Source organism: Anopheles moucheti, chromosome 2 (assembly GCF_943734755.1).
Source record: "Anopheles moucheti chromosome 2, idAnoMoucSN_F20_07, whole genome shotgun sequence".
Taxonomy (NCBI): domain Eukaryota; kingdom Metazoa; phylum Arthropoda; class Insecta; order Diptera; family Culicidae; genus Anopheles; species Anopheles moucheti.
The window spans coordinates 18,007,059-18,028,877 of record NC_069140.1 but is presented as its reverse complement, the minus strand read 5'-3'; the positions used below and the strand labels follow the sequence as shown (position 1 = coordinate 18,028,877).

The following is a 21,819-nucleotide window of genomic DNA, read 5'->3' as shown; positions in this document are numbered from 1 at the left end:
GCCGATCCACTACAGCCGCGTAGTGGCAGTGTGTGAATGTGCATCGAGCCGTGGTTACAAAGGCGGCCGTGGGCACGCAGCTGTACAACGCAACGGGTGGGACATCGGCCGTGTCAGTGTGGTGTGTCCGTCCGTCCGAGCAAGGAAGCAGTTTGTTTGCGCGCGTGGTTGAACGTGCCCGTTTGTGGCCGCTGGTGCGCGGCGCGTGTGTGCATTTGTTCTGTTTGTTAGTGGCTTTTTCCCTCCATACTCGTTCTCTCTCTCTCTCCGGCGTGGATCGGTGCACATGACCGGCGAACCAATGACTGCCCGTGGAGCCGTTGCTGGACGAGCGCCCCATCTACAGCCCCCACACGCCAACCATCCCCTGCAAGCGCTGCGTACGGACGACATTGAGGTGCAGGTCCTGGAGCAAGGGATCGAACTTTGTAGCAGTGGCAGTAGCGAGCGAAAGGTAAGTGTGACACTCCGGCACACGGGGCTACTGGCTCGGTGGTGCATAATAAAGTGCTCACAAGCCACCGGAGGATTGAAGCCACATGACACGGGCACACACAGTTTTAGAGCCATCGGCCATCGTTCGCAACATCGTTTCGGGACCGAAAGTGATGTGACACACGCGACGCTCATTAATGTCAGTGTCAATCAAACGGAATCAATCCGTTCCGCTTCATCACATTAGAGCTTGACGGTGAAGCGATGGCCGTTTAGGAGGGAGGGAGGGGGAGGTAGAAAGGGGGGAAAAATGGGAAAACATGTGCCCTTAGCGCCTATACAATCTACACGTGGCTGAGGCTTATATCAACCTTGCACTGATCAGACCGTTCCTTCCCAGCGTTGGCTTATCGTTGTGGCGCGTAAAGTGGCAAACCTGCTGACAGTTATGTAATCGAGTTGATTTATTTTCCAACCACCGCTGTGACGTTGCGGTACGATTTTGGGACCCCAAAAGAGTGTTGAAATTCTGACGCACTCTGGCAGTAACGTGCCGGGAGAGTTGTTTACGGGTGTGGGGTTTGTTGTTTCTAGCGAGCCAGGTAAATATCGTTGTACATCTCGCGCACTAGCTGTACATTAAACAGCACCAGCGGCTGCTCAAGGTTTTGCCGTATTTTGCTGGCAAGTTTATTTACCTAATTTTATATTTAATTTTTAAAGCCATTTCCTCCCGGTGACCCCAATTACAGCGAACCAAACGTTACAATTTATCGATGATCCAATTGTGTCCGCTCACCCATAAAGCGGAACGATAAAATCCCACCGGAAGTCGTCTGGTACCGCGTTGCTTCAATTATCTCTTCCGGGAGACGTTCCGGAATCGGCTTCCCCTTCGGTGTGTGTGTGTGTGTGTGGGTCCATTTTCTTTTTCTAGTTCGCCAAACGGACGAAATTGGTTCCATCAGGCAAACTTAATGGACCGTGCCGGGATTGGGAAGCAATGTGTGCGCACTCACAGTGGGACACACTGGGAGAAGTCGCGCGAGAAGGTACGCATAATACTTACGAAACGCTATTATAATGTTTGTTGAGGCGAAAAGTGGAGAAGAATTTTAAGAAAAGTAGCCAACGAAGGAAGAAAATGAATGTCTAATTGAGCGAGCGCGGTGATTTATTACTAGGGTTTGGACCATTTGGATGATTGGAACGTTTCTTTGGGGGAAAGCGAGGGAGACTTTACAGTTTAAGGCTTCATAAGCCGTTATTAAACCGTTATGAAGCCATCATAAAATATAACTTTTATTTTATATTTATTTACGTTTGTCCTCGTCTGTTCGTTGCTTGATAAGCCATAATGAAACCCTTTCAAAGTCTAAATAAGCCTTTTAAAAATTTATGAAACATAACACCAGTTATATAACGAATTTGTTTTATCAAAAAACACGTCGTTTGTTTAAGGCTTAAAAAGCATTTATAAAACCTTTCTAAAGTCCTCAAAAATATGAAACATATCTGTCCTTTCATAAGTAATTGTTATTTTTTTATAGTTACCAAAACAACATCTCAGTGTATAAAATTTTTATTCTCTTTTTTAATATCTTTTTTACTCTTTTTTTTAAGCTGTATGTTTTTATTTGTTTTTGATGGTATCAGACGATAACTTAACATTTAGATTTAAGAAAGATATTAAATTTCATTGAAGATTTCAATTAAAAATTATGAAAAGTTGAAGTTGAGTTTCATCAGAAATCTCGAGTTCTGATGATGGTCCAAAGAAAATAATGTCCTAATAGTTTCTTGAAGCATTACGATATTTAATTCACTTTTGATTAAGATTTCGTACCCTACTGGGATGTACTGGGTTAAAAACGGTTATGAAGCGTTCATAAAAATATGAAACATAACTGTACCATCATAATTAATTGTTTTTTGAACATTTTTCCTCATTGTATTTTTTTTTGATAAATAAGCTTTAGAAAGTTAATGTTAACGAACGATCGGTCTCCCATTAACCGTTGCCAACATTTCCCGAGCGGTTTTGGCCCCACATTGGCAAAAGTTTTTCCAATAGATATTTCGCCCGCCGGTAATTATGGCGCAGCGTAACGATCCTTTTTGTTTTATTTATGGTTTTAATTGGCACCTTTACGAGGTTCCGTTACCGTCCGGAACTCACCTGGTAAATAAGAGCCGGCTTTGATAAGCCTGCTTTTGTGATACCACAGCCTCTGCTGTGAGGTTAAAGAGGCATTTTTCCCTCGCCTTTACACCGAAGTGCTTCCGATCTTGATAAAGGGAAGCCATGTTGTTTTTGTAGTTGCAACAATGGACGAGGTTGTCTAGCGCTCGTTACGAACAGCTGGTTGACAGAGTGGTGTTCTTGGTTCTTCGCACTCGTCCACCGTTCTTGCTGGGTTGTATGGAGGTCCACTTCTTTATCCTCACACTATCACTGTTTTATTTATTGAGCTTGGTTTCTTTTGTGTGTGCCAGCTTTTAAGTAATTTACACCTCCGGCATCGATCGGCAATGGGTTCAGCAGAAGTCGTAGCCCCAAAGCCATGAACTGCAAGGGGGGGAACCTTTCACATTTTGTTTCCCCCTTCATATTGGTGCAGAAATAAATATTTTCTCAAGCGCAAATGTTGAATTTTTGCCCAAAGTAAGTGGAAGCGGTTCTGGAAGCATCCCCAAAAATATTTTCTCCATCTACTTGCGCTCAAAGCATTGCACCAAAACCCCTCCCGGATGGTACGGTGAAAGCTTACCATGCTAAAGCTTTCGCACGGTGCGATGGAGACGCCTGGTGGTTCATGCAAGTTGGTTTAATATTTTGGCGTCCCGATCCCGCCAGCATATGGATATGGTGTGTCCCATTTGCCGGTGCCACACAAAACACAAACCATGCAGGGAACAATAAGCAGAACAACCAAAAACATAAAAAAAACAACAAACACGGGATGTGGAGGTTTCTTGTCATCATCTTAGCTGCCATTTTGTTCCCGGAAACCGGAAGGCAAACGCACACGTAATTTATGATTGCACAACATTAAATAAGTAACGAGTGTGTGTACCCCATTGCCCCGCGTACGATGGACTTTTGCCAAATGGAAACGAACCATCCCGGGGAGGGTTGCGAAAAGTGCTTTGCTAGCAGGGCCACCCCATATCGAAAAGGATTTGGTACTGGTCGTGGGGGAAAACTAAGTACCATCTCGACGCTTTTTTTTTTGCTGCTGCTGTGCCGAGAGAAAGTTTCAGTTTATTGCATGGGTATGTGGTTGTAAGGGGAGGGGGGGGGACCCATTCAAGCACTGATTGAATTGGTAATTGAATAGGGATAATAAGATTGTTTCGTAGATTATCCACTTATATCACTTTGCGTTGGGCGGAAAGCTTTTGATTATTACGATGCAAACAAATCGTTCCGGGATGGCAACGCTGTGGAATGGGTGGGTCAGTTGTACTTTTTTTTTGTGTTTTGTTGCGCTAAATAAACTAGCTCGAAAACCCTTCTCATTGCGCTATTACATGTGTGTTCTGACGCCCGGGGCATCATATACCGTTGTGGGTGGTTAAAGTTTTAATTGCGATTCCAACCATGTTTCTTTCGCTCTCTTTCACGCTTACGCGTACCGTGCCACTTGGTCGAAAATCGTTAGCATGTAAATGATGTACCAGAAAATGCTCATCATGTTTAACAATGTTTTTTTCCTTGTTCTTCTTCTTACCCAGTGTGTACCCATGCACACACACACACACACACACACGTACGCCAAGCAATTTCAAAGTCATTTTGTATTATCGGATATCCGACCCTTACACATTGTACAGCTGCACCCTGGAAAGTTGTTGACAACGAACGAGGGAAACTTTACCCACTTCAGCATCCAGCAGCAACCGGAACTCTGTACCGAACCTCTTGTGCCCTCACTTCCGGTTCTCTTTCTGTACCTTTTTCTATGTGAATTTCATGTGTGTTTGTGTGTACGTACAGGGCGAATATCTTTTGATGGACGTTTGTGTCTTGTGGCATTCGGTGATGAAACCATCGGTCCCTGTGCTCAGGTATGGGACGGGAGTTCTGAAAGTCCTCCTCAAAAAGCAAAAAAAAAAAATACCGTCCCACCGTGTCCTTCGAAATTCACTCAAGTGTCTTAACTTTCTGGGCCGTAATTTCGCAAGTGGAAATATTGATCGAATGCGAGGACAGATAATTTATTGTCATCCGAACAAAAAAGAAATGAAACACCACTGCAAACAATGCCACACAATGCTGCTTGCCCACACCCACCGCACGCGTGTGTTCTTTGTTTGTTCCCCGAGTCCCGAGATTTGGTTCACTTTATTGAGCAAGTGTGGGCGGGTGGGTGGCGTGTGTGTGTGTGTGTGTGGGGATTGGAAGAAATCTATTCATCATGATATTGTTCAACTTTCTTCATTACGGCGAGGGCGACTCGCTGTGGGTCGTTATTTGCGCTTACCAAACAATCGGAATAGTTTAGCATATAGTTTGAGCTTGCGGGGTGTTGCTCGGGTGTTTACTTACGCCGGGAAGTTCGCGCGCACGGGGAGCTGATGGAGCGATGGAGTAAGCTCTTTTAGGAGTCGTGTGGCTCACCGTTAACACCGTGGCTCGCAGAATGTAAAGCGATCGAAACCATCATCAACTGGTTCGATTGCATGTTTATTGTTTATTTTCGGGCTTTAAGTCGATAAAAGGCTGACTAGGGAGTAGTGTTGTAAAAGAAATTTGCCTATTATGAATGAATCATTTAGGGGGTTTTCAGCTTGCCAAGCAAGAACGGTACCGATATTAATATATTTTGTGATGTGAATATTCATACTAATGCACACCTCACGTGTGTAGTAGAGCTTTATCACGACCGCCAGTAGGTTAATGTGAATCTGTTGCAACAGTACGCTGAAAAGTGAAGCCGAACCGCTCGGTAACATGAATAATATTGCCATGATGATGTTGCAGAAAGCCGGCGCTTGCTCGTTTTATTGTATTCTTTATGAATGGAGCATGATACGATTTTTGTTCGCCAAGCAGAAAACGCGTGCTTTCTCATCCCACTTGCTTTATTGTGCGTAACGATCGCATCAAGCAACCAGCAGAGCTTATGTTTAACCAGATAATTCCATCTGGCAGAATAACATAATTTCACTGCAATCATCGCGTAACAGCAGCAATCTGCCAGATGCCGTCTGGAACCGTCCCCCAAATCCGGATCGAAACATCACAAAACCATTTCATTTGACATGGTTTTCGCTTGTTCTTCCCTGACTCCCCCGGGAGGTCATTGGAAACGTTCGATGGGTTGCATGCAGTTCAAACCCCATGTCAGTTCCCCGTTTAGTGGTGCCCCGCTTCGGGTCATCATAATCCGTGGCCCAATTGTCGTAAATCATTCATCACTCATTACCCAATCATTGGTCAATATTCGGTACGTGCTTGCACAGCGCAAACAGTCGAACCGATGCCTGCTTGGACCATCAAACGCAAGGCAATCTAAATACGGACAACAGTTAAGGCCACGTTGTGATGGAAAATGCAATTATCCCTAGCCCAACCTTGGCTCCCACCATTTGCACACGTTGGTCCCGCTGGCCCTGCGGTGTCTGTGAGTGTGCAGAAAATGGACAAACTTTTCCATCGACGGATGGTTGCAGCATTACGTACCGTGATTCCAGGTGTATGTGACTATGTGAAAATATTCCGACAGAAAGTGTTACGAATAGACACTTGGTGTTCCATTTGTCGTATCGTTACGCGTACACAATAATGGTTCCGTAATTTGTTTCGTTTCCGTTTTGCCAAGAATGCTGTGTGCTTTATTGGGGGAGAATAGCAGAACAATTAGTACACTAAATGATTAACATGGATTAGGACAAGTACACCTTCGCTGTGAAAACTGGACAAAATATCCGAAGGAGTAGAGATAGCCGTTGCTTCCTGGCGAACGCTTTAACGACATCACTACAGCTCCGTTTTGACGACGGACGGACTGTGTTGTCCGGTGTCATTCTAATGACATGACCTGCCCAAAAAAACTATGCGAGTCTTTTTCGCTGTACGATAGTGTTTATTCCGTACAACTTATAGAGATCCTCATTATGTCTGAACAGGAATTTGGGTAACGCCTGTAACGATGTCATCATCATTTTGAGAAATTCTTCGTAAATCATCTGTGTTCCAAAGTGTTCTGAGGTGTTCTGCTCAATCCTCTGATAAGCATCCGCCGTTGGTGTCATCCACCGCAAATCAATAATGTCCTTGCCCTCAGCATCTAAATTGAACAGATGCTGAGGACTTGGATAACGTCGTCCAAGATCTCAAGATCAGTGGTTGTTGTTCTACTTCGGAAATTTCCTTTGACATTTGTCAACTATGCGGTAGAAGGCTATCTCTGTCTCTATTACTCGATCTAGATATAAGCTCCCTTTTTTATGTGGGGTAGTATAAATTAATAATTCTATGAATATCGTATTGTATTCACTTATTTTTGAGCTGTTCGATAACTATTCCAACGTTTGCCTGGTCTGATAACTCACATAAGCCATAGATAACTAGACCCATTGAAGGCTTGGCTGGATGTAGTACGATATGTATTTATTATATATAGTAACTATTTATAGTATATATAGTAACTATATATTAGTAACTGGAACATAACATTATTTTACATTTTCTTTGCGTAAAAAAGTGAATACTTATTACAACTCAAGGTTGTTTTTACTGCCACTGGGCTTTCAAATACAAGTCCTCAGAGAATTTATGTTTGAGAACGACGAAAGGTACGACTGTCGATCAATTCTTCTCCGTCAGAAACCTAACAACTGTGTTAAAGAACCAAAAAACAAGACGAAAAGTAATATAACCCCGAACTGGAAAATTATGTTGTGTTATGAGATATTGCTTATTGCATTATTTTTTACAATTCATTCTTCCAACATGATATCGAAATTGCTTTTTATTTCTTCGGTTTTATTCGATTTGTGATTTTTGTTACTCTTTGGAAACAGTTTGGACCACTGGCAGCGAAACGCTATCAGCAATATTATTAAGGGACAAACAACATAAAGCATAAAGAATTGGGATGAATGCCACTAAAAATGCTGCTCGTCCAACATTCGCACAGCATTGACCTAAAACACAGCTCGGCAACCACCCTGGTTCTGGTATGCGAATGCGAAACGAACGGCCAGCGTCCAGCCATTCGACTGCCACTTACTGGTATGAATGTGTAAAATTAGGTTAAAAGAATCGATCCGCACCGTAACAGTCGCAGCTTCTGGCGTCAACGGACGGTCGGCCGCAGGCAACGTTCTTCTGGTTGTCCGATAAGAAATAGCACAAAAATGGTGCCAAAACGAAATGACGAACCGACAAACCGTTCCCGAAAGGATCTGCCCCCCTCCTCGTACCATGCCAGTTGGGGAACATTTTCCCAGCCAATGATAAACTATTTCCTGTCAGTTCGTGTCACTTCTACCTGCTGTGACAAGTGACGTGCCAGCAGGCGGGAAGACGAAAACTGACTGGGTTTGAATATTTGAAAAGCAAAACGACGTTGCACTAGTGCGCAGTACGTATGCACGTGCCTGAAGTGCACTGCACGGGTCCGGCCAGGTAAGGCCACCAGCTTCATTGCTGGTGGCACCGCATCGAACAGATGCGATTAAATTATTCAGCTGCCCGTGATACGGCGGGATGATGGCAGGAATTGGAAACGCCACTATTCCCGGTGCAACGATGCATTCGAAGAAAATGCTGTCAACAATGTGCCGTCCCATTTTGCATTCCGCTTTCCATACACAAGCACCGGTAGTTATGTGTAGAATGTGTATGTTAAGCTGTTTTTGTTGAAAACTTTCTCTTTATCACCTGTGTCACCTACATTTTTTTTGGTAGTGGCATTCAATCTTCCGGAACCTTGATAAATGATGGTATTAATTATTATAATTTTATTTATAAAATCCAAAACCCTCTACTAAACACTACAACGTGCTCCATTAAATGGAAATAGAGTATTTAATTGTGCATATTCTTCATTGGGTATCGATCACAAAAAAAGCTGGATCCTTGCTATTTTTAAATCGTTAACACCTTCGCCGTTAGCATTGACGTAAGGGTCCGTCAACATCTGTTGCTTCTGTCTTCTGACCCATATCAGGCAACACACAGGCAGTCTTATTTGCTTCGTTTTGTCTTATTCTTGGCCACGATGGACATTTTTAAACCTTCCCCTATCAGCCTTGCATGCATATTTCACAATCCAATTAGATGCGCAGAAGTCACCTAGAGCACCCAAACGTCCATCCAGCTTACGCTCCAGCCCGGCAAGCCTTATTGACCGATGGTTTTGTCGTTGTTGGTATTTTTCACAGCCCAATGTAGCTGGCGGCCCGCCATCCGGCAGTAGTGGTGGCCCAAAACCACCCACCAGCTTTGGACGCGGTGGCCGCATGAGCCTGCAACCGTCCACAACCACCGGTACCACATCGCTCGTCACAGGCAGCACCGGATTGGGCGCGGGCGCTAATGGGCCGGCGCCTGCCGGATCTCGGATAGCATCGCTCAAGAACCCGGTCGGGTGGGTGTGCTGTGCGCCGTGCATTTGGCTGAGGAGTTCATCCGCCGTGCACAAGATGGCGATAACGGCCGCCACGCTGCTGGTGACATCGCTGCTCGTAGCTTCGCCGATACTGTTTCTTATTTCGGCAGCACCGTCTCAGTTGCCGCGCGACTGCTTTGCGGCCGATGAGGACGACTGCCATCCGACGCCTGCGCCGCCACCGGTGTGTGCGGATCCGATCTGCCGTGCGGCAGCGATCAGCATATCGTCCCGCATGAACTGGGACGTGGAGCCGTGCCGTGAGTTTAAGAACTACAGCTGCTCCACGATGGAGAGCAGCCTGCGGGCGGTTAAAAGCGCACAGGAGCTGGCCGATACGCAGATGCAGCGTAAGCTTTTTTTAAGGGTCTTGGATATGCGAGGAGGAATGGTTAACGTGAACGTCCTTAAATTCCTATTCTACAGAGCTGCTGTCACTCAACACAACGAGCGGGATATTCCGCAAGTTGGGCCGACTGTACGGAAGTTGTCTGCGCCAGGAACTCAACGATACGAGCATTCGAAGGCGACTGGAACAGCTCGGTGGCTATCTGCACATCGGATCGGTGGGACCACAAAGCATATCGCCGTTGGTAGCGAAGATTCAAGCGATCGGACCGCTGCCATTGATCGGCATCTACTACGATCTCAGCTACGGCCGCAAACCCCAGTCGCTGCTGATCATCGATGGACCAAACACGCCACCGAACATACTGGAGGTACGCCGGGCACTGTGCTCGATAAATCAACACCGCAATGCCACTAATGGTCACTTCCCTTTCGCCCCCCAGAATCCCGTTCGATGGAATGGACCAAGGGCACCGCCCTACGATGTGGAGGAGGTACCGGAGCTGTTAGACGAACTAATCAATACATTTCTACCGTTAGGGCTGAGCGGTGAACAGCGGCTATCGGAACGGAACCTTATTTTTAGCTTTATTCGTGAACTCAATCAGGTAATAAACAAACATTCACTCATACTAACCCGGGATAGAAAGGTTTATTAGACCTCTTAAGAACGGAATGTTCTATCTTTACGAGGTGTGGTCCAAAATAGTCCAAGAGGTTTCATAACTGATAAGTATTTATCCATCAAGACAAACAGTGTGGGTACAGTTCACAGTTCTTTGGAGGAACTTCTGAACGCCGGAATTAATAGTGGGTGTTTTTACAAATGCAATTAAACCTTGGTGGTTTTGTTTTTTCCTGTATTACTTAATGTGATGTGCGTGACACATGAAACCGATTTGATGGAATTATATTGCTGATATCAGCTTACACATGTGTTTACGGTGTGATCCATTAGGCGGTAAGATAATAGAACTAGAACTCAACTAGCATTTGTTCTCCTTGGTTCTTGAAGTTCTTGGCTTAACACTTATATAATAATTCACACCAATGTCTTTTTATGGTAAACTAACATCTGATGAATATACAGGCAGTCCCCGAGATACACTATTATTGCGGACTACTATAACCCGGAAAAATCCGTGTAACTGGAATTTTCGTGTAAGTCGTATCCTGGTACAATTTCGTTTATACTTCCAAGTCACAGAGTCGACTTGCTTCTCTGCACTTAATTTATTCAGCGAACCAGGAGTTATAGAATGATTGATATGACAAATTTTCACCTTTCTGCTTAGATTTTGGGCTATAAACCTGCTCAGCTGTCAAATTTCCTAAAACCGCATATCTCCGAATCTGCGTGTAAGAGGAACCGCATATCTCGAGGACTTCCTGTATTTGTTATATTCAAAAAAGACCTAACCTTAAGAAGAAAGATTAAAACTAGAATGACTTCCATAAATGTAACAGCCTAATGCGAGAATCTTTTTCCCCAACGTCACACAGATTCGACGAAATTATGTGCAGAAAGATTTTACCAGCAGCTATGTCCTGAACAACGTGACTGCCCTTTTGAATGCTCATCCTTTCGTAAGTGCCACAGAAGGAAAAATATTTTGCCGCAAACAATACAAGCTCTAGCGATTTATTCTACTGTTTTCCACCTGTTCCAATGTAGCTTGCCTGGTCCGAGCTGGTACCGAGCAACTGGACCGGTCCGATCGTGATTCGAAGTCCCGAGTACCTGCGGCAGCTTCGCAAGCTACTTCTGCAGTACCAGAACCGCGTGATCCACAACTCGCTGCTGATGCTGTTCGCGCTCAATACGCTACCGCCGGGCCGTCCGTCACCGTTGGTTTGTACGCGAGCAACAAACTGGGCCCTGCCGGAGGTCACATCCGCCCTGTTCGTGGCCCAGTACAGTGAGGAGGTCATTCGGCACGCTATACAACGGGTAAGTGTTCCGAGTTCAGGGTTAACCTTCCAAATGGCCGACGGATGTAAGAGTGATTACAGCAAGAAGAACATCGTTTGACTTCTGGCACGCTATCCTTTGACCATGTTTGACCGTGGAAAAGGTCCTCCTTTTGGGGGTGGTATAATGCTTGAAAAGTAGGGGGAATTAATTAACGTTGCCAAGGGGCAAATTACACCAATCCTGTTTCGGTCTGGTTTGAATTGATTTGAGTAGTGTTGTTGCTAGCTATGAGGTCATGTTGCCATTGCTTTGAGGTACATCAAGGCTCAAAATAACCCATTTTTGTGCCTGTTACATTCACGGTGGCACACAAGCAATTTCTCTCCAAATCTCTCACGATCTGTTTGCGAACTGGTCGTCCTTCCTGCGGACGAAGCCTGCGACATTTACTGCATCTCTATTCCCAAGTTCATCTTTCCTTCTCATGTGTCTCCGGTAAATGTAACGTCAAAAGTTTGACAGGAATAAGCAAAGCAACAACAGCAAAAAAAAAGCCTCCTACCTCCGTACACTGAAACCATCCCTCACGACATGATTTATGCATGTTCACATGGCAACAAAACGATAACATCATTACTCATCCGCTATGTAACATGCGTTTAAGGTTAATTTACGAGCACCGGGAACCGGGCCTGTTTTGCGATGAAACGACGACTACGCCAGTTCATCCCAGATGAGCCATAAATTTCAGTCCGGTGTAATTTTGTGATTTTCTGCAATATCTGCTGGTGATTTGATTTACCGCTCAATGAAACCGTTTGCTGTTGCCCGCAGACTCTTGTTAGCCACCCACCGCCCCCCTCCAATTCGTGAAGATTCGTGGACTATTTTTTGTTTTGTTGCGCACTGTTTCCTGTGGGTTTTGTTGCTCCATCTTGTCATTATGCCTTGCAGACGGAGGAGATGTTCGAAAACATGAAGCAACATCTGAAGCGAGCTCCATCGCTACGAGGCGCAGCACTGGTGCGACTGTCCCAGCTGAAGGTGCAGGCCAAGGTTTGGCCAACGTTGTTTAACCGGACGGAAATCGCTTCCGTGCTGGATGAGGTAAGTGTGGTGTTCATTTTTTTTGTTTGCGAGGTCTTGTTTCGGAATGCTCACAAAATACGGGTTGTGTTTTTGCTTCACAGATCGAAATCAGCTCGGACAATTGGTTCGAAAATGTGCTGAAAATTTACGAAATCAACAACAATCGGACGAAGGCGGTGAATTTTACCGTGGACTCTTTGCAGACAGCGTAAGTAGTGGATAGTAGCTGTAGCAAAACAAGCCTCTTTTGTTAAGTGTTTGTATAAAGTCTGTAATTCCCATTTAACTAAACAATGAAGCATCAATCCTAATAACGAGTATTTCATTCAATGAGTTGTTAGCACGACGAAGCAATTCGTGAATTCGTGAACTGCTCGATGACGGAGGCGAAACAATCAAGAAGCTTTGATCTGATATGGAATAACCAGAAGCTGCTCAGACTTACTTGTAACGTAGAATACTACCTCAGAATTGGGAGTTCTAAAGAACTTACTCTGAAGTTCTCAAGAAGAAGAATCGGAGTACACTTAAGAATTCCTAAGCTTTCCTCAACGATCTTTTGAAGTTATTTGGATGGTAAGAAAACAGTATCTGCAGCTGAAGATCCTCAATGCTAATCCTCAGTCTTCCGATGAAATTCGAGAGCTGGTGTTGTTTTCTAATCTTTTGGCAAACATAATTCTAACAAAGTAGTAGCTCTACGAATTTTTAAGACATCTGATATTTCTTATCGGTATATCAAACAATTTACCATTGAAGCATCTTCAAGATAAGTACCCTGACATCTTGAGCAGTACTTTAGTGTGATCTTGAAGAATTAGATGTGCTTTGTTCTGGACATTATTTGTAATCGTAATCAATGTTCACAACAAATGTATCTTCCTTCCGTTCCATTGCAGATACGCGTATCCACAAATATCGAAAGTATTCTACGACACCCTGTCCCACTCGATCGTAGTACCCCTGTCGGTGATCCTGGTGCCGTACTTTAACCCAGTGCTTCCACCGTACCTGCACTATGCCTCCCTCGGTACGACCCTCGCCAAAGAGATTCTGCGCTCCATAACGAAAGCGTTCGAGACGAAGATCATGCAGTGTGTGCCGAGCGCCGTCAGTGTCTTCTCGAACGCGAGCCGCATGGAGCTGCTGATCCATTCCGGTGCGTTGCAGATCGCGTACCATACGCTCCTATCCCTGTCCGGACCGATCAAGGGCATGAACCGGCTGCTCGGGTTGAGCTTGACGCCACCGCAAATCTTTTTCCTTATCTCCGCCCAGCAGCTGTGTGCCGAATCCGACTACGGTGGGATCGATGTCAATTCGAGTGATTTCGATGAAATGTAAGTTGGTGCTACAGCTAATAAGGAAAGAACACTAATTGAAACTTCTTTTTTTTTGCGTTACCAGACTTGCCTGGCTGATTTCGCAGGGCGGCAGTGCATCCGATGTCTTTCAGTGTCATTCGACCACTAAGTTAAGTTACCAGAAGAATTGCGACATATGGTAAGGCAAGAGCGGGCAGAAGCGGTAACAGCAACACCGAAACACAGGCAGAACTGAAGAGGAATGTTCGTAAAACATGACCGCAGCAAGTTCTAGTGATAATGAAAGGAGCAATCTTTCGTAGTAAAACGTATAAACACATAGGAATAAAATTACACACAACACACAAATAGACAAACGCCGGCCATGAAATGGCAACTGAGAAGTGGCGTACACCATTCATGATCATGATCGTAAGAACTTTTAGCCAGTAACAAGTGATAGTGGTTGGGAATGGGAATAAGTTAGATATACGCTGCTATAATTTATGTTACACGCTTACAGAGGTATGTTGAATGTTAAAACAGAGATAGGCGACTAAGAAGTTTAAAAAAGATAACGTACAAACCGTTGCATATTTATTAAAAGAGAGGCTTTAATATGAGTTGAACATAATTTTGCCATGTTGTAAATTATCCTTCCATGCGTAACTGGGTCCGGTTCGGATCGGAATCCTAAATAAATAAGGTCAATTAAGTTGTGTTTGTATCGCAGTGTAATTGTTTGCTAGGCGCTCTGTAGTCTATAGCTGTATCGTTAGTTAGTTAGGACCGTAGGTAGTCGTTCGTGATGGTCACGTTAGATGTGATGTTTCGTTTTTAACCGCCAACTGGGAAGGACGGCAGACGGAGCAGATTGTTCGATCGAGCATACATATATGAGCATAGTTTATTAGTCTGTAACCGTGTTGGGAAGCGACCGTGACAATATTATCCACCACCGAAAGCAAAGGCTGGCGGGAAGGTAAACTAGTGAGGCTTATTCTAGGTGAAGTTGAGCTATAGGAATAGGAAGAATGGGAAGAAGATGGATTTATTATTTAATTGTTTTCGTAACATAGTGGGAAGTGGGAGTAGTGTGTACGCAAGTGTTGCCACGCCATTGTGGCGTTGGTTATGGAAGGGAGTAAACCTGGTAGAGAACTAGCGATAATGGTACTTGTTACTACCACTGTTGTAATCTAGCGTTGTGCATTTGATATTATAATTTTCTGAACAACATTCACAAACTATATGAATATATACAAACCAAAACAAAACAGACACATTCAGCATCACCCTCACACGTGTAGTGTTAATCAACACAAAAAAAACCTGCCCTGTTTGTAGCAAAACATGTGGCCAAGCACGTAGAACTGTCGGTGTGTAGCGTACAGCGTAATATACAGCGGGACGTTTATAAACTGTTGAGGTTAGGTTTATTGCATTGCGAGTGGTTATAGGAATGTACTAAAGAAAGGTTATAATTGAAAACAAAGCAAAACACAAATTTACAAACGTCCTAAGAAGCATTGTTCACTTGCTAGTTAGTGCATTAGTAGTGCATCTGTACAACGCACCACCATCGGTAACACACACAAACACACAGACAAACATTCGGAATTGAACGTATCGTTTAATGAATGGGAGTAGGAACAAAGGAACAATATATGCTGGGATTCACCGATATCAAAGTAGATCTTGTAGCGAACACGATACGTAGGTTGTATGTGTATGTAGCCACTGGCAGGAAACGATCAAAACCCAACAATTTATCAAAACCTCCTCCCTAAAACAAAACAAAAACTCCAGTAGTTACTCCAGCAAGGGTGAAAACCAACAGCAGAAGTGTACCTTAAATGTTAAAATTTATATACATCCCCCGTAAGAACTGAATGTGTCGAGAAGCGCGTGAAGCCTAGCGAATACCAAAACTGTGAATGTGTCGCGTGTTTCGCGTTGCATCAGTCACGGAACCGAGTCACAATTTTTCCCGCGCGTGTGAAACGTTAGCTCATTTTATTAGAAAACTCTTTTAAGAACCCATTGTGAAGTGTGGAACACTAAACCATGACACATAAACTTAGCGATAGCGAATGTTGTAGGTAACAAAAAAGGAAGAGAAGCAACAACCAGCTGGACACAGAAACACCTTTTAATGCTATTTAGCCATGTAAAACAAAACAAACTCATCGAAAACATCAAGCAACATTCAAACAATTTTTAAACTAGGCTGAAGGTTCACTAAGGTGGTGCTCTAAAATCTGTCCTATACGACAAAAGAGAAGAAAAGTTGCGCATGTTCTAGAATGTGTTGGTCGACATAACTGTCAAAGAGGCAAGAAACATAAAATCACCTTAAAAGACATGTTGCAAAAACATGTTTTACATGTCTGACATGTCTGATTTGAATTTAGACAGATGTTTTTTTCCGTGTCCGACATGTTTTTCTAGAGCACCTTCATGGTCTGTTCTTGTTGTGTGGCGGCAAATTTTAGAGCAGAGCCTACCTGTTTCTATCCACATGCTGAACTATGCTAGAAGACTGGTCAATCTTCACTGTAAAATGCAACCAAAGTTCTACAGAGTCTCACGAGGAAGACCGCCATGCTTTCCGGCTCTGTCTAACTCAAACAATCAAACCAGTCAAAGCGAGAAAGTATGACGAGTTCTGCTTTTGGGAATGTTTGACACAAGTTCGCTGGCAGATAACTGAAGTTTGAAAGAGCGAGGCAAACAGTTACCAAACCAACTTGTTTCCCGGTTTTATACGACCCTTTCGCGCTTTTCCAGCCTTTATACAGAAACACCGGATTCCGCGGAGGTTTAAAACATGGCGATTTTAAAACAAAACATAGACACACCACTCCATTGATCCCACTGAGAGCTTAATGACAATTACAGGCAGTTCGATGCCACCCGGTCGCGGTCGCGTGCATTCGTTTCGTTCGGTTCACTAGGAAGGTGCGCTTGGGTTTTGTTGTGTTTGTAGGGTATTTGGTGGCAAAGGCATTTGTCAAATTATGCAACTCTAAACAGGGTGAAACCGAAATGGGGGAACTTGGAAGCACGCGACCGTTCGTCGTAAACACGTTGTAGCAATCCTTAGCAAAATGGTGCCAAACATGTGAGAAAACTTACAGCAAACAATTTGTGTGCGTGTGGATGTTAGTGTTTGATGATTTGATTAGCGTTCGAGGTAAAGCGTTACAGGCACGATAATGAACTGTTGATACTATTTCGTTTGGCCGCCTGTCCTGGGAAGGGATGGGAAGGGACAAACGCAATGCGATAATACTGAGATAAAACATTAGCAATAAATGAAACAAATGTTCGATAAAAGCAATAAATGCGGTGTGCTTTATTTGCTTATTTTATTTTATTTTATTTAAAAATAATTCCTCTACAATCACTAGGAGGACTGTTACTGCTGAGACATCGCAATCAGATAAGTAGACAATCTTCACTAATTTACGCTGTCCACTCGCGTCATCATCATCGTTCGGCTCGTTGATCTCTTCCCAATTAATCATTCGCATGCTCGGGGAGAGTTTCTCATCATTCCGTCAATTCACGTCCAATTTCACCTTGTGGCAGAATTTAATTGGTGCAAAATTGAGGTAGCATTTAAAGCTTGTCATTGTGAGTGATGAATGGGGACGTTCTTTTTTCCACCTCGCTTTCCGCGATCGTCACTAATCTTTGACAAATTGACAGCTTCTCTGCGTCATTTCTCTTTCCCGCGCACAGCTTTATCAGACCACCAGCCAGCTGTCAATCAGGTATCTAGTTGGGGTAGTGTGAAGGGTGGTAAATTAATTTCGCACCGATTGACTCACCGCGGGAGACACGCGGTAAAGACTCAGTAGCCATTGTTTTTCGTGTGGATGCTGTGTGGAGATAAAGTATCGTGTACATGGGAAGAGAATTCAAAATATTGGAGGAAATTATCGAGGAACGTTGATTGTTGAGTTAACTAAAAATTTGAACTAATTGAGGAATATTACAACGGAGGAACTCACCTAAACTGGTAAGAAACTAGGAGGGAGTTAACGGATAAAATCCAAAGATAAACACAAAGTATACACGCAGCGTACACTTCCTGGAGTGCACTTCAAACTGCAACGGATATGAAGGATGACTGGTTTTTACCAAATTCAATTTGGAAGCAAATTCTTTGCGGGATTGTTTTCATCCCCTAAAATAAAATGAAATAATAGCGCATTATTTGTACAATACTTAAAACCCGTTCGACTATTTGTTAATTAGAATATGCATTTTGGTTTTGTTTTGACAATATTCCAAATTCTACTAATTACCATCGGTTTCCATGGTTACAAACGGCATTGGTTAGTTGATGAATGAATGTTTCAATTAATTAGGTGCAAATTACCGCTTTTTGACAGGGAAATTAAACAGAGGGACTGTGAAATTTTTACTAAATTCTCGAGGCAGATTTAACAAAATCAGGATATTTTGATGTACGTAAGAATTTCCTTAAACTTTGGAATATTTGTTTTAGTGAATCATTTTATTTTTATTTCATCCAGACCACTTCTCATCCAGACCCGTCAGCCAGAAATATGGCAAAATTCCTCCGAGGTTATAATGTTGCAAGTAAGAAGACTTGGACAACTTAATTTTAACAAAATCATACAACCTAAATTTAGGGAAGCAAGAGGATTTCGACAAAATTCTGGTCCGGTCCCAAAAACTGCGAGTTCAATTATATTGTGTCGAGTGCAGCGTGTGCACTGAACATTCATAGTAACACAGGCTTTCTGTTCCAGGAAAAAGTGATGTCCGTTGCAGGCAGATAATTATTTGCGTTCCGAAAACATTTCGCGAAAAAGCACAACTATTGTGAGTATGACAGTTTCGGGGTTGCTGTGGAATTGTTTCCTGCTGATGCTGCTTCTTGGTAAGTGCCAATAATGGATTCATACTAAAATGATAATGGCGTGATTAAAGCTATACGCATACACTTCAAATACCTCACAGTATCGTTTGAATTTCGATCATTAGTGGGATTCCTTTGTTCCGGCAATCCTTTCATCCTTATCTGCTGTTATCCAACAGATTGCGATAATTGTGTTTATTTATCCCATTTACACGCCATACCCATGCACGGACCGTTTTGTTCACATTCGTCACATATTCCTTTCGGATCGGAAAAAGGTGTGCTGAAAGCTGCACTCTCATTTTATTGGCCCTCGATCGGTGAGTGGAGATATGACGATTTACATCCATCCCTTCGGTATCACGAATCGTGCAGGTACGTATCCCCAGGCCACCAAATGGCCGTGGGTAATCCGCTTTATAATTAAAGGCAAATACCGCCACAGGAGGGATGAAGCGAATTATTCGCGAAGCATTAATACACGCTTAACTCGTTGCTCTCTTTTTCGTCATAATTTATATCGCTTTTTAGAGTGAAGCAACTGTCCGTAAACGCTGTCTTTTTCATCGTCTATCCCTGTGTGCTTTGCTACCGTTGGAAAACCTCCAATCGCTGGACGCTGTGGACGGAGTGCAGTGAAACGGAGGACTTCGCACAGTACGTTGAGTATTCGCGCGAGGAAGAGGAACTTTTGCGCCACGGTATGATTCGGGGACGAATGATAGTACAGAAAGAAATTGTGCTGGCTGGTGGCAGGGAGGATGAGCAACCGTGCTACAGAAAGTACGACGATGTAGACGATTGTGTGGTCGCAGTTGAAAAGGAGCCATTAGAACGGCGCACTAATCCGACAGAATGTGAACCGTTGAACTTGTCGAGAGATGGCGAAGGTATGAATAATGAGGAAATCCTCTTGTTGAAGTACCCTCGAGAAGATGCACCGAAGAGGAATGCAATTTTTCCCAGCGGCGAAGAGGAAGGAAACGGTGAAGAAATTAGCTTAATTTCCCAACCTTCTAAAGCGTGTGATGCTTCGTCGCCTGCTCTAGCCGGAGCAAAATGGTAGTTTAGTGGGATAGCTGACGTTTTGAAGTCTTGAATCGGATACAATGGTTCTTCAATTCACAGCAATTGTTGGTTTAAAGTTTGATTCAAATCAGCTCTACTAACACCTAGCTTTAATTCGTGAATCATCTTACAAGTGGCGATGGTGTTGTCGTTTCCACACGTAAACTATAACTTATTCCATCTCGCTGGTTTGTCGCAAAAGCAACATAAATCACCGTCGCCACATCCAAAAATAGCAAAATCAGTCCATTAAACAGCACAAATATTTGCCTTCCCTATCTGCCAACCAGAACAAAGCCGGGGATGGATTGTTTCAACGCCAGCAACAACCAAAAAAAAAAAACATTGCATGATTATGTTGCTTCCCCCCCGTAGCTGATGGATGATGGAAAAATGTTGACTCATAAATGTGAAAATATTTGGAAACAACAGCTCATCGTTTGATTGGGCCGGGACTGGGTAGGGAGAACGATATGCCGGCCCAAAAATGGACCAGCACCCACCCGGATGGGTTTAAAATTATATCCAAACACCGTACGCGGGTGCGTCTGTATCGGCCATAACGGCCACGCTATACACGCCGAGAAGGGTGCGTTTGGAACGCTTGAGTCATTCGGTTTCCCAAACGGCCACATGCCACGAAACCGTCGCGACCGGCCAACGGGGATGCTATTTTCGAAGATGTCGCACATGGACCGCCCTCTTGGCTGGCGGCTGCTCGTTTGGTAGGGAAATTTAATTTCCGTCCATCGCGAAGGGTTTTCTGTTTTTGGGTTGTGGTGGCCGCTATCGGTGAAGGTTCTGCTGTTGATAGATGCATTATCTCCCGATGCACCCACGCGTGTGCTTAGAGCGAAGATGTAAGACTGTTGTCAGCTTCAACCGTGAAGCATCGAACGATTGTGTCGGGGATCGGCGTTGTTTGACCGTGACAGACATCTCCACCGACCGAGAAACAAGCACGCACAGTAATCCAATATCGAGAGCCCATTTCCGACGCATAATGATAACAACAACGGGACCGTCCTATGACACACACGCACTCAGCCACTCGAGTGGGACGGTGGGAAATTGAACGAAATACAAACCATTGGAGATACCGCCGCCGGCCCCGCAATGAAATATTCGTTTCGTTGGCCCAAAAATTGTGTGAATATCTGCGAGTGTGAAAAATTTATGATCCGCTCCGAACTCGCATCCCAGGCGCGGTTGCACAACGCGGTGAGATGTGTGTCGTTTGCGAGGCGGCAAGTAAAGTGGCAGGCACAGAGATCTTCTGGCGTTTCTCGATGGTTTTGTTGTCTGGTTGTGGGGATGAGCTGTTCCAGCACATTACGATCCCGCGTTCTTTGAAACAGAACAACACGCAACGGCAAGCGAGTGATGGGTTTATGCTGCGAGTAGGCGAGAGATGGCGTTTGACGATGAGGAATGTCCGCACGCTTGGAAATGAAGTGATGCATTATTTGGGTCGGGAGGGTCATACTCATTTCGAACTTAATTATAAAAATTCCGACAGAGTGGTGTCGAAATATTAGAATGATCTTTTACTTTGATACGCGTGTTTGTTACTCAAATAAGACTAGAGCTAGAAACACTCCATTCTTTAACGGAATTCGGAAATGTTCGCTTATAAGTTGTTTGAATAATAAATATTATACTAAATAACACTAATAAAACGTGAGATAACATTTTCAGGCAATCTTGCAATGTCAGTGCGATATTCATCGATTAAAGATGTAGATGTAATTCTCAGAAGCATTAGGTTCTTCTGTCCTGGAAGGTAGTCCTCTTACAACATATTGGTGTCTGAGGAGAAATCCACACGGAACAATGTTTCCAGGTGTCTGTAAAGGACACTAGAGATTTGGATAGTAAGGGATTCAGTGTCTGAGATTCTGGGAATTATTTGGATACTGTAATGTATTCCTTGATGTCTACTCTGACCCACGGGTTTGTGACAAGGATTTAACTATCTTAAATATAAGTTCAGTTATTCCATTCTCAGAAACGTGTGTTCGAGTATAAGGTGTCTGTATCTTCATCAACTTGTCTCCTCTTCTTCAAAGGTGATGAGAAAATTTGGTAACCACTACATTTGGATAACTTAATTCCTAAATATTATCTATATAAGCATAA

The 21,819-nt window shown here is 43.8% G+C and overlaps 2 protein-coding genes across 2 annotated transcripts; both read left to right on the top strand.

Moving 5' to 3' along the window:
• The first annotated feature begins 286 nt into the window (after nt 1-286).
• On the top strand, nt 287-17,036 carry LOC128297493 (uncharacterized). Its single transcript, XM_053033143.1, has 10 exons — nt 287-454; nt 8,833-9,409; nt 9,486-9,778; nt 9,851-10,015; nt 10,911-10,994; nt 11,083-11,358; nt 12,277-12,429; nt 12,513-12,619; nt 13,311-13,751; nt 13,819-17,036. The coding sequence occupies exons 1-10, from the start codon at nt 287-289 to the stop codon at nt 13,916-13,918; spliced, it is 2,364 nt and encodes a 787-aa protein (XP_052889103.1). The 3' UTR covers nt 13,919-17,036.
• Nucleotides 17,037-18,581: 1,545 nt separating this feature from the next.
• LOC128299218 (uncharacterized) lies at nt 18,582-19,678 on the top strand. Its single transcript, XM_053035109.1, has 3 exons — nt 18,582-18,633; nt 18,891-18,987; nt 19,144-19,678. The coding sequence occupies exons 1-3, from the start codon at nt 18,582-18,584 to the stop codon at nt 19,676-19,678; spliced, it is 684 nt and encodes a 227-aa protein (XP_052891069.1).
• Nucleotides 19,679-21,819: the final 2,141 nt, after the last annotated feature.